Here is a 14,001-nt window from a genome sequence, read left to right on the forward strand (position 1 = left end):
AGAAATCTCAACACTCTCAGAAAAGTCCCAACACTCTCAGAACAGTCTCTTTACTCACAGAACAGTCTCATCACTCTCAGAACAGTTTCACAACTCTCCAAACAGTCATAGCACTCTCACAACAGTCACACAACTCTAAGAATAGCCTCATTACTTTCAGAACAGTCTCGTACTCTTCGAAAAGCCTCACCACTCTTCCACCAGTCTCACTGCTCTCAAAACAGACTCACTTCACCTTCCAAACAGTCACAGCAGTCTCGCAACACTGTCTCTGACCCCAGGGCAGTTTCACTACCCTTTTAACTGTTTCAGTGACCATGATGACCTTTATTGCTAATATAATTAGTCAGTTATTAAATCCTGACACATGATTTAATTTTAAGGGCAAAATGCTGCATGTTCCATGCATTCTGGACCCATAACCACATGCCCCATGTCCTGTAAGGGTCTTCAGATGGTGTAGGTGTCTGTTTAGAATGATGTCCACTGGCTAAGCCTCCTCTGAGATGCTGGAGCTGCGAGTGTTTAATGTTCTGGAGCAGTGTCTGCAGTGTGCACATGTAAATCACACCAGCTTCACAGAGACTCCGTTCTCTGCTTTATTTCTGGATCTTATTACTGTAAGAAAAGTGGAGACACCTGCAACAAAGACCTTCATGACACCACACCTAATATTAGACATGTCACAGAGAGAGAGAGAGAGAGAGAGAGAGAGAGAGAGAGAGAGAGGGAGGGAGGGAGGGATGTGGTTAGAGACAAAGGCAGAACTAGAGAGAGAGAGAGAGAGAGAGAGAGAGAAAGAGATGAAGAGTTGGAGAGCAATAGAGGAGGAGAGAGAAAGCTAGGTGTGTAGGAAGTGATGAATTGTGAGATGCAGAGAGAGCTAGAACTGGAGACAGGAAGAGAGAGATGAAGAAATAGATATAAAGAGAAAAAGGGAAAGAGAGAGAAGCTAATGAGAAAGGTGACTGTTTAAATATGATATTTTTCATAATATTTTTAGTGCAGTCTCTCTCTCTCTCTCTGTGTGTGTGTGTGTGTGTAAGATAAGAAAGCTAAAAATAGCTCTCCATTTTCCCAGAGTGTGTATTTAATCAATATGTGAGTGTGTGTCAGTAATTGGAACAGAGCGGTTAGCTCTGCTCTGATGTATGTGTACGTGTATATGTGTGCGTGTGTGTGTCTGTGTGTGTGTGTGTGTGTGTGTACAAGCTCACTGGGCATGTCGGACTCTGCAGATGAATACATTATTTCCTCTGGAGACTCATTGTTATAAAATAGAGGGAAAGAAGTGCTACATGCTGCAGCCTCAGACCAGCAGAGATTGTGCGTTGAGTGTCTGACGTCTCATTAACTGTTCTTTGTTTCTTGAAGGGATGACAGAGTAATCTTTTCTGTATTGAAACTGACAATTGGATGCTGTCAAACACACTCCAACTTTTTTAAATCACTGCAAATTGTAGTTTTCCATATTCAACGTTACCTTCACAGTTCATACTTCTGCCTAGTTTTAAAGTGGACATATTAACACAGAGAGAACTAAGCAAAAATGACCTCACTGCTGTGCGCTCGGGGTCGGGGTGAACAGCGAGCAGCTCGTTATCATTTAAAGGAACAGGCGCTGAAAGCGGGTGTTCTGAACAGGGCTGTTTACACAGGGGGAGACTGCAGCTGTGGGGTTTGATCCTTGTGGTGTTTTGACCAAAGCAGGTCACAGATGTCTCATTAAGACCCAGAACTGTGCTCCAATTGTGGAAACCCCCCACCTCCCATTTTCTTTGCACAGGAAGTAGCTACTATACACACATAAGCTCTGAGAATTTGTAAGGAAAGTGCTTTTTTTTGTGGGGACCGGCAATTGGTTGGTTGCTTTAACCTGACTGTACCACACCTTGCCAACTTGCATGTACAATGTTATGTGTACAGTCACGTGTGTCTTGTCACTTGGGGGTGCAAAACAAAACATGGGAAGAGCCAACCTTTCCACAGACCAGCACTAACATTCACACATGGCCAGGCAGGCTACAAAAACAAAGAGCAGAGAACAACACACAGGGAAGGAGTGTCTTTACAGTGAAATTTGTTCTTTACTGCTGTATTTATTTTGAGATGTTGGACATAGCACCTATATATTGGCTACAATGCAAATATAGGTTAGGTTAATGACACACATATACACATACACACACACACACCATGCTACACCTTACATCTCCTTAGTGTGGAAACTTGTCAGTGTGGGACGCTGACTGTGACTCGTGAAGAATGAAGTCGTGGGCTGAGCATTGATAGATCCATTGTCAGTTTGACTGAGCTCTGCTAATTTGATTGACAGCTGGTGTGTTTCTCTTTGTGCAGGTGGAGGAGGTGCTGAGTGAGGTGGATTTCCAGCTCCGACTCGACCTGCACTTCACCGATGTGGAACAACAGTGCGTGCCTTTATAACACATTACTAGACCTTACGCTGCTGTCCTCACCATCAATTCAGCGTATAAGCTGCTACATATTGTAAATATATATATATATATTAGCAGTCAATGCAGCCATAAAGATGACACTGCCCAAAAGTTGCCTCTTAGAGCCTTTAGAGCTGAGGGGGACTACACTCTTGTGGCAAGACCCAGTGTCTAATCAGACCACACCTGTAATCATTTACGTATCTGTCCGAGACATTACTGCACACTGTTTTGCAGCAATCTGGGTGCATTATGTCTTTTTCTTTTTTTTGTTTTTGTCAGCGAGTGTACGTTGATTGAACCACGGTGGATGACTAAGGCTCAGGTTTAAAGAGTTACGTGCTTCAGCTCAATAGCAATCTTTTTCTCTCTCTCTCTGTCCAAATGACCTCCTCTCTTTCTGACTCTCTTTATTTGCTCAGGGTCACTGCACTTATTCTCTCTGCCTTTCTCCCTTTCTCTCAGACTCTTTCAAACTTTTTTCTCTTTCTTTCCTGCTCTCCTGCTTCATTTGATCTCTCTCTCTCTCTCTCTCTCTCTCTCTCTCTCTCTCTCTCTCTCTCTCTCTCTCTCTCTCTAATGAGTGTTTTTCTTGTTAAGGGAGTATTGTAGACCCAGAGCAGGGGGACAGGGTTCATGTCCACTAATGAACTGTGTATTCACACAAATGCACGCACACACACACACACACACACACACACACACACACACACATACACACACACACAATTACATTCCCTATTCCCTAACGGGTGTAAAATAAAAATGGATCAATTACAGCAATGTCTCATTCCAAACAATTCCCAAACCTCCACACACACACACACACACACACACACTCTTAAGAAAACACTAAATGAGGGTAATTAATCTCAGATAGCACAAATCCATTACACGGCTATTCAGAAGTTTGGAAGCTGTTTTCAGGAATACTAAACCAATTTAGTTCCACATAAGTGTCCCAAATGGTTCTAATTTTCTCGCCTTGTCCAAACTCTCTGGTCTGAAATCATTAGCCCGACTCTTGGAACATGTCCATAGACAGCCAGAAGTGTTGGATCGATACACAGAGCTGTAGATTATTCTAGAATCACCAGAGAACTGTGAAATACTGATAATGAATTCATAGAAGTCACATTCAGAGTGTACAAAATGATCACATTTTAAGGAAAACAGAGCAATAATAAATGACTATGAATATTTAATAGTATAATTTTATTTAGTATTTAAACCTATGATATTAGATTTCTCATTTTTTTGATCATTGTGACTTCCACTAATGATTTACTAAATAAAGATCTAGACAATAAACAATACTTTATGTTAATTTTTGTGTCATAAAATTTTTATTATTATTTTATTGTATGTAAAATGTTGCAGAAAGCTCAAATGTATAAGGATGAGGCCATTCGTAGTTGGAAACAATGTATAATCACACATTACCTGAACACATTCTTTTAATGAGATAATAATGTATTGAATAATGTTTATTCAAGTATTTCTTTAAGGTCTGTTAAAAATTAGAAAGTAAAAAAGTCAGTGATCAGTGGTTGTTAGTCTAAATAAATTAAACTCATTTTTTAAATATTTATGAGTCCTTCGGTGCTCTCTTCATTAATACAGGTTGTGTTATGCTCAGAAACATTAACATAAAGAAACTGCAGGGCATGGTCATATTGTTTGGTGTTACTGTAACTGTTGCTGAATTAAAGTTTGCTGTAATATTCCAATTCCTGGAATGTTATCCGTACCCCAGCAGTTTTTTTTATAAGACCCTGCACAATTCTGGAGAATGTACAAGTGCAGTACAACACTAGGGATGTTACTCGTACAAGACCCAGTACAATATTAGGGATGTTACTCGTACATGATCCAGTACAATACTAGGGATGTTACTCGTACATGACCCAGTACAATACTAGGGATGTTACTCGTACATGACCCAGTACAATATTAGGGATGTTACTCGTACATGACCCAGTACAATACTAGGGATTTTACTCGTACATGACCCAGTACAACACTAGGTATGTTACTCGTACATGACCCAGTACAACACTAGGTATGTTACTCGTACATGACCCAGTACAACACTAGGGATGTTACTCGTACATGACCCAGTACAACACTAGGGATGTTACTCGTACAAGACCCAGTACAACACTAGGGATGTTACTCGTACAAGACCCAGTACAACACTAGGGATGTTACTCGTACAAGACCCAGTACAACACTAGGGATGTTACTCGTACATGACCCAGTACAACACTAGGGATTGTACTCGTACATGACCCAGTACAACACTAGGGATGTTACTCATACAAGACCCAGTACAACACTAGGGATGTTACCCATACATGACCCAGTACAACACTAGGGATGTTACTCGTACAAGACCCAGTACAACATTAGGGATGTTACCCGTACATGACCCAGTACAACACTAGGGATGTTACTCATACAAGACCCAGTACAACACTAGGGATGTTACTCGTACATGACCCAGTACAACACTAGGGATGTTACTCGTACATGACCCAGTACAACACTAGGGATGTTACTCGTACATGACCCAGTACAACACTAGGGATGTTACTCGTACATGACCCAGTACAATACTAGGGATGTTACTCATACAAGACCCAGTACAACACTAGGGATGTTACCCATACATGACCCAGTACAACACTAGGGATGTTACTCGTACAAGACCCAGTACAACATTAGGGATGTTACCCATACATGACCCAGTACAACACTAGGGATTTTACTTGTACATGACCCAGTACAACACTAGGGATGTTACACGTACATGACCCAGTACAACACTAGGGATGTTACCCGTACAAGACCCAGTACAACATTAGGGATGTTACCCGTACATGACCCAGTACAACACTAGGGATGTTACCCGTACATGACCCAGTACCACACTAGGGATGTTACTCGTACATGACCCAGTACAACACTAGGGATGTTACCCGTACATAACCCAGTACAACACTAGGGATGTTACTCGTACATGACCCAGTACAACACTAGGGATGTTACCCATACATGACCCAGTACAACACTAGGGATGTTACCCGTACATGACCCAGTACAACACTAGGGATGTTACCCGTACAAGACCCGGTACAACAATAGGGATTTTACTCGTATATGACCCAGTACAACACTAGGGAAGTTACCCATACATGACCCAGTACAACACTAGGGATGTTACTCGTACAAGACCCAGTACAACACTAGGGATGTTACTCAAGGAAGTTGCCTGAACAAAACCAGCAATTCCTGGAATGTTACCTGTACACGACTCAATATAAGTATCTAGGATTACCAGTACACAATCCCATACAATTCCCAGGAACTTACCATACAACACCCAGTAAAGTAAAAATACAACACCCAGTGAAGTTGCCTTTACATGACCTGGTACAATTCCAGGCAATTTACCCATACACATCCCAGTTAAATGAAAATGCTGTGTAAGACTTGCATGTGTAAATGAAGCAATGTCCTGCTAATAACTGGTGAAACCAAAGCTAGAAATGAGCTGATTTCAGTGTGTAAAAGATGTAATAATTTAAGTGTGGCTGTAGTGTTTCACCCCTTGTTTGGTACATTAATCTTTTATATTCAGTGCAAAAAATAAAGAAGTAAACTTTGTACTGAAATGCCTGGAATCGTTTGGGCTATGTCATAAAACGAGACAGTATCTTTAGCCTATGAAGAACATAGGACACTGACTTCTAAACCAAATCTCAGGGATTAAAAGCTCCACTGTTTTTTAAAACCCCGGATAGCCTGGGGGGGGGGGGGGGCTTTAGGACTGCTCTTAGAACTGCTCAATTAAGAATTAGATTTATTATTCTATTTATCTTATAAAATTAGATTAGAATTAATAATTAGGAAGCATGTTATACCTATTTTTGTGTATCTGCATTAGCCACTTGTCTTATTTAAGGCTGACAGTAATAGTGGGTTGTTGCTTTATGGTCTACCACTTTAACAGGACCCTCAATGGCTGGTTTATTATAGTCCAGATCACACAAATCACCAGTTATTAGTCGGAATACTGCTCAAACACTCCTGGGTATATTGTTTTCTCCGTACTTCACTGTGCAGTATATTGTTAGTTTACTTGCAATTTGATATCATGGATTTCCAATGCACAGAAAGGAAGGAAATGGCTTATTGTGTGTGTGTGTTTTCAGGCTGGCCGATATCTCCTCAGTGCCTGTAATCAGCAGCCGGACGCTAGGTCTTCATTTCCACCCTCAGAGCGGTCTGCACCATCACCTCCCCGTCATGTTTGACTACTTCCACCTGTCCGTCATCTCCATCACTGTCCACGCCTCCCTAGTAGCCCTCCACCAACCACTCATCAGGTAACTACACTAAACTCCTCCTGCCTTTCTCCCCTGTTTTTCACTGTGTGATATAAATTACAGTCCACTTTATTTACAATATAAATTCTGTTGTGAGGAGTGAGGAGCGAATAGCAGAAGCTCTTGTTTTCAGCTGTTTTAGCTCAGTTCTCTTTCGTCTCAGTTATTTCTCAGCGCTTGTTGTGTCAGTTTTGCTGCAATTAACCTCAACTTTATTTGTGCTCTCACATAAAGCCTGCTTCAGTGCTGTGATTGGACAGATTCAGATGGGAGTGGGACAACTGTAAAGTCTCTGACCTTGACGTCAAGCAGAGCATACCATGAAACCACTTTTCAGGGCTTTTTCAGAGTCTTAAAGATATCTTTTAACTTGGCAGCTACTTCTGAAAAAGCTGGAATTAGACCTGGCAGCTTGCTTGAGATCTCCATTAGGGAACAGCAGTCTAAAATAAACAGGCCTTCTGGTGTTTTATACCAATCAGACGATTGTGTTTTGGCCGAGTTACAGCAGAACATCCGAGCACTTTTACACACTCCCCTCATGGTGTGTGTGTGTTCTTTTTTCTGGCCTGAAAGTAATCAATCTGAAGATGCATAAGCTCTTAATAAATGGTTTTCTGTGCAGTGGTCTGATGAATCTTTGTGCCAATACTGTCCACTAACTGCCCCCACAGCTATTTAACTGATTAGAGACCGGAGCATTGATCAGCCTCAAGAGGGTGACATTCATTTTTCTCTACTTTTGTCCTTCAGTTTTGCTCGGAGTGGTAAAGGGGCATGGCTGGGGAAGGGCTCTCCAGAGAGCGAGGCTCCGTCTTCAGTGATGTCTGTGGAGAACCTGATGTTTGGAGCTGGATACTGCAGACCTGTTCTCACTGAGGTAACTTAGTCTTCATGAATTAACTGCCAATGTATAATCACTGTCCAAAATAAAAAAAATAAAAATAAAAATTAATGCAAAGAGATTGTATGATAAGTCCCTTCGGAGCAGTTCTATTGGTTCATTTGTCCTGAAAATTCCATACAAGAAAAACAAATATGGACTATAATATCAATACATAGCAATACATGCACATTTTCCTGCACACTAGCATGCTACTTGGTGTAGGTCTTACCACAGACAAGCCACTTTGTATCTGTGTATGGGTATAAGCTGACTCACAGTTCAAGTTTGGTGCTACTGCTTTAGGACACTCCCTTTTTAACACCCCCCACCCCCACCCCATGTGTGATAGTGCTAAATTAACTGTTAATTGACCACACCTATAAAACCGAGTGATACATGTAGATTTTAAACTCCCAGTGCCACTATATATACTATATCAAACCCACATCCAATCAGTTTGCAAATTACATCTCCTCACACCTTGCAAATATCACATCCACCAACTCATGACACTGTCAATCTAAGAAGTCCACGCCAAGACTATTCAAGCTACTGCTTAAGTAACAGCTGATCTCTGGGTCTCTCGCAGATGGCTGTGTCATCACTGCCAGCTCACAAGCTCTTCATGTTAGGGCTTACATTTAGATGGATGTGCAATACTGGAGCAACAAAATGCATCAGTCCAGGAGTCATAAATTAGTGTTTTGCTAGCAGATAGAACTGGATGCTTATAAGAGCCACTTTTGCTGCCCCAGGGAACCTTTTCAACATGTCGTTCTTTATATAACCACCTTTATGTGATCTGTACCAAATGTTCCTGAACATTCCCCTGGAGAAATGAGTTGTGCTCTCACAGAACTCTTATTAATGTCTAATTAACCTTCTGGAGCTGAGTATCCCAGCTGAGTAACGAAGCCTGAATTCTGACACAGAGAGTGTGTGTGACCCCTGTGCTGTGTTGTGATTGCCTTTAGCTGTGGGCTTCACACTCATTCTGCTCCAAGACCTTTAGCTGTTTGGAACTGTGTATAACTGGCTTTAGAACAGGGTTAATCTGATCCTGCAGACGAGAAGCACAGGTCAACTTCCATAGGCCCTAAGGACTTTTGTAATCAGAATCAGATTTGATCATGATAAAAAATAAGGCCGCAGTGCCAGGACTGAGCCTTTCTGCAGTGATTCAGACAACCAGGGTTTCATATGTCACACAGCTAAGGAACCAATCCTGCCAACTTCCTGGGCGGGGCTTTCGAGCTGCAGTAGCGTGGAGATAGTATTAACAACCCATGCACTGCTGGGGTCCTGAGTGGGGCTGCGTTGTAAGTGTTGACCCTGTAATCAGTTCGACCCCCGATGGTGCTTCAGCCGCTCGAGGCCGGGAGTCCTAGAGGGTCCATGGCTCATTGTCTCTCGGTGTTTGTGCTTGTGGTGTTAGCTAGTTTCAGATGATGTGATAGATCTGGGCAGTTTGCATTCTCTTCCAGTGAGTTAAGCAGCTGTTTAGCATCAGATGGAGTTAGCAGCAGTTGGAACAGAGGTGTCGGCTCTACCTAGTGACTTAGAGGAAGCCAGTGTTCCCCCACTGTGACTGGGGGACATTCACAGACTTATGGGTTGAATTGGAAACTAGAAACACTTGGAAATGGCAGGTGTAACTGGATTAGAGAATTAGAATATCAAAACCCATATGAACAGGGGTCTCAGGTGGGTTTACACAGGCTACGTTGCTGTGGAAAGAACAACACTACAGTCAGGATTAAATTAGGTTTCTAAATTACTTTCCATACTCTAAGCCTATCGTTTGCTGTCAGAAGTCTTTTATCTTTGCTTCCGTGCTGGATGAGGGAAGAGGGGCTGAAGGGGATCGCTGTGAAATGCCTCCTCGTTAATTTTCATACTGAATTATAGGGGTCTTTACAGGTTTTTAATTGGATGCCTAGTGGCTCCTCCCCCTCTTAATGACCTGATTGGCCATGTGGCTGTTGCTTGCCGGAGGATGGTTCCATGTGAGCAGTAAGTGTTAATGTGGTCCCTGTGGGCTCAGTGTGGTTCCTGTGTTAACACCCCCCCTGCAGGGAGCTTTAATAAGCGCAGCGTTTAGCTCGGCTGGCGAGGGGAGCGCTGGTGTTTGATCACAGTAACGAGCGCAGCCTTAACAAGCTCAAACCTGCAGGAGACACACTCTCTCTCTCTCTCTCTCTCTCTCTCTCTCTCTCTCTCTTCTTTCTTCCCCTCTCGTTTCATACTCACTGAACTTTTTCATTAATCCTTTTTTGTTTTTTTAGTCAGAAGGATAAAGAATATTTTGTGGGCACCTTTTTGAAAACACCATCCCATACATGACTCATGAACTCTACGACTCTTTCTATGTCGTACTGCTTTAGAATTCCAGAGAGATACAACAAACCATTCGCAAAACTCACAAACTTTTCTACACTTTCTTCACAGTGGAACACAGTTCTAAGTCTTTAATGAAGCGTCTGTGACCTGCTTTTGTCAAAACACCACAAGGATCAAACCCCACAGCGGTGTTCTCCCCTGTGTAAACAGCCCTGTTCAGAAAGCCTACTTTCAGCGCCTGTTCCTTTAAATGATAATGAGCCGCTCGCTGTTCACCCCGACCTCGTCTTTGCGCTCTCACATAAACGCGGGTCCGGCGCTGTGATTGGACAGACTCAGACGAGGGTGTGGAGCAGCTCTAAAGTCTCTGTACTCAACATCAGAAGCGGAGCGGCTCATTGGGCAATCTTGTTTCACAGTGTGTAGGTCGGTGGACTCCTAGTTCAAAGGTTATTATGCACTGAACATGTGATTATTTTTAATAAGTCCAGTGCAGTACAGAAGTGAGAAACAGGCTGTGAATATTTTCCTGCTGATTTCTTCACGTTTTGATTACCATTTTTTTGGTCTGTTATCAATCAGTGTGAACCCAGAGAGAACCAGGACTCAAATCTATTTTTTTCTGAACCAAAGAGACTTAAGGAAGTATAAATGCACCCTAAGGCTTCAGCACTTCTGTGTGACGATGTGTCACTACTCTCCATCTCCTCCTGTCTCTAATTCTGCCTCTAAGAGCACTTCTACCACCTCAGCTGAAATATGTGGAAAGTAAGAGCTTATGATTTCCTTATTAACACTGAGTGCTTTGCTCCAGAGGGGCGCCAGATCCTCCGATGTTAATTGCTTTTACACACATATTGTGTTTTTGCTGCTGCCAGCAGGTGATTATAAGAAAATAGGTGTCATTAAAGTTTAAGAAAAAAAAGGTCCTAAAATCTGTGAATGCAGCTCATTTAAAGTTGATTTATTGTGGCTACAGACATTAAATTGTGCAATATACTCCACAGAAAAGCATTAACCTTAGAAACAGCTGCACATGAGCATGACACCAGCGCCAATATGTAATAACAAGGGTATACATTTACAGAATCAGGAGCTCTCTGTACTTTACTCATTCATTCATTCATTGCCTGTAACCCTTACCCAGTTCAGGGCGGTGATGGGTCCAGAGCCTACCCCGAATCACTGGGTGCAAGGTGGGAACTCACCCTGGTTGGGGCGCCAGTCCTTCACAGGGCGACACACACACTCACACTTACAGACACTTGTGAGTCTCCAATCCACCTACCAACGTGTGTTTTTGGACTGTGGGAGGAAACCCACGCAGACACAGAGAGAACACACCACACTCCTCACAGACAGTCACCCAGAGGAAACCCACGCAGACACAGAGAGAACACACCACACTCCTCACAGACAGTCACCCGGAAGAAACCCACGCAGACACAGAGAGAACACACCACACTCCTCACAGACAGTCACCCGGAGGAAACCCACGCGGACACAGGGAGAGCACACCGCACTCCTCACAGACAGTCACCCGGAGGAAACCCACGCAGACACAGGGAGAACACACCACACTCCTCACAGACAGTCACCCGGAGGAAACCCACGCAGACACAGGGAGAACACACCACACTCCTCACAGACAGTCACCCGGAGGAAACCCACGCAGACACAGGGAGACACACCACACTCCTCACAAACAGTCACCCGGAGGAAACCCACGCGGACACAGGGAGAACACACCACACTCCTTACAGACAGTCACCCGGAGGAAACCCACGCGGACACAGGAAGAACACAGCACACTCCTCACAGACAGTCACCCGGAGGAAGCCCACGCGGACACAGGAAGAACACACCACACTCCTCACAGACAGTCACCTGGAGGAAACCCACGCAGACACAGGGAGAACACACCACACTCCTCACAAACAGTCACCCGGAGGAAACCCACGCGGACACAGGGAGAACACACCACACTCCTTACAGACAGTCACCCGGAGGAAACCCACGCGGACACAGGGAGACACACCACACTCCTCACAGACAGTCACCCGGAGGAAACCCACGCAGACACAGGGAGAACACACCACACTCCTCACAGACAGTCACCCAGAGGAAACCCACGCAGACACAGGGAGACACACCACACTCCTCACAAACAGTCACCCGGAGGAAACCCACGCGGACACAGGGAGAACACACCACACTCCTTACAGACAGTCACCCGGAGGAAACCCACGCGGACACAGGAAGAACACAACACACTCCTCACAGACAGTCACCCGGAGGAAGTCCACGCAGACACAGGAAGAACACACCACACTCCTCACAGACAGTCACCCGCAGGAAACCCACGCAGACACAGGGAGACACACCACACTCCTCACAAACAGTCACCCGGAGGAAGCCCACGCGGACACAGGAAGAACACACCACACTCCTCACAGACAGTCACCCGGAGGAAACCCACGCAGGCACAGAGAGAACACACCACACTCCTCACAGACAGTCACCCGGAGGAAACCCACGCAGACACAGGGAGAACACACCACATTCCTCACAGACAGTCACCCGGAGGAAACCCACGCGGACACAGGGAGAACACACCACACTCCTTACAGACAGTCACCCGGAGGAAACCCACGCAGACACAGGGAGAACACACCACACTCCTCACAGACAGTCACCTGGAGGAAACCCACGCAGACACAGGGAGAACACACCACATTCCTCACAGACAGTCACCCGGAGGAAACCCACGCAGACACAGAGAAAACACACCACACTCCTCACAGACAGTCACCCGGAGGAAACCCACGCAGACACAGAGAAAACACACCACACTCCTCACAGACAGTCACCCAGAGGAAACCCACGCAGACACAGGGAGAACACACCAAACTCCTCACAGAAGTTAAAATTATTATAAACTTTAGTAACAATGTAACCTTGTGATTAACACCTAAACCCACACATAAAACTCTGTGCTGTGTATTTTCTGGGTGGCAGAAGCAGTCAAACCCAGAGCTAATAATATTCAGTGCTCACTCAGGCCCCATGCACAGGTGTTCGGATATTTTTATGAACATTGACATAATGAAAATGTAGCAATTTTGTTTGAATTTTCAAAGGATCTTCAGCAAAACCAACAGTGTTTTCAAAACTATCCAAATCACAAACCCAAACATGTTCGCAGTGAGGACTGAGAAGAGCTAGTGGTAATGAATTTTTAGATACAGAACTTCAGTCTTTCTCTCTCTCTCTCTCTCTCTCTCTCTCATATACAAACACACACACACAGAACAGTGTGAGATTCAGCGTGAGATCTCTAAAAGAATGTTCTACGGAAGAGCGTTTTTGAGAAGTGACCTTGAGTGAATTCGTGATGCTGCAGTGAAAGATGAGATTTTCAGGTTGTTTTTTTTGGCGAGTCATGAACAGATGCGTCTTTGTTATTTTGGGCACAACAGTGAGTTACTACATCTGGATACATGAAGTGTTTTAGGCGTTTGTGCTCTTGAGTACTGGAACGTAACTTTAGCAGTGGATGATGACATCAAGTAAGAACACGAGAATGTAAAAACACACAAGAACACATTGAGAAATGGCCTCTGGATGTGCTCTGCAAATGTAAACAGAGCTGTGCAGCTCACAGTTTGACGCCAGCATTTTCCAAAAACCAACCATGTAACAGCTTTCAAAAAATGTCCAACCTGTAGTTTATATGAGCCGGGCCTGGACGGTAATGAAACATCAATGATATCGCAACATAAAATATTTCAATAACAATGATATGATTGTTAAACACATTTTTAACGTTTGAAAATACATCAGTCTCATCATCTGTCACTGACTGGGTTCATTACAGGGCACTGCCAACAGTTGTTTTTTAATCAAACTTTACTATTAATATTGGCAA

The 14,001-nt window shown here is 43.9% G+C and overlaps 1 protein-coding gene across 2 annotated transcripts in view; it reads left to right on the forward strand.

Annotated features, from left to right (window-relative positions):
• The window catches only part of fam135b (family with sequence similarity 135 member B), a 100,467-nt gene that overhangs the window by 58,765 nt on the left and 27,701 nt on the right, over positions 1-14,001 (forward strand). For both annotated transcript variants that reach the window (XM_066669236.1, XM_066669235.1), the window contains 3 exons: positions 2,359-2,429; positions 6,674-6,847; positions 7,601-7,727. In XM_066669236.1, coding sequence (XP_066525333.1) covers positions 2,359-2,429; positions 6,674-6,847; positions 7,601-7,727 — 372 coding nt within the window. The remainder of the gene's footprint in view (positions 1-2,358; positions 2,430-6,673; positions 6,848-7,600; positions 7,728-14,001) is intronic.

This window comes from Hoplias malabaricus, chromosome 4 (assembly GCF_029633855.1).
Source record: "Hoplias malabaricus isolate fHopMal1 chromosome 4, fHopMal1.hap1, whole genome shotgun sequence".
Taxonomy (NCBI): Eukaryota; Metazoa; Chordata; class Actinopteri; order Characiformes; family Erythrinidae; genus Hoplias; species Hoplias malabaricus.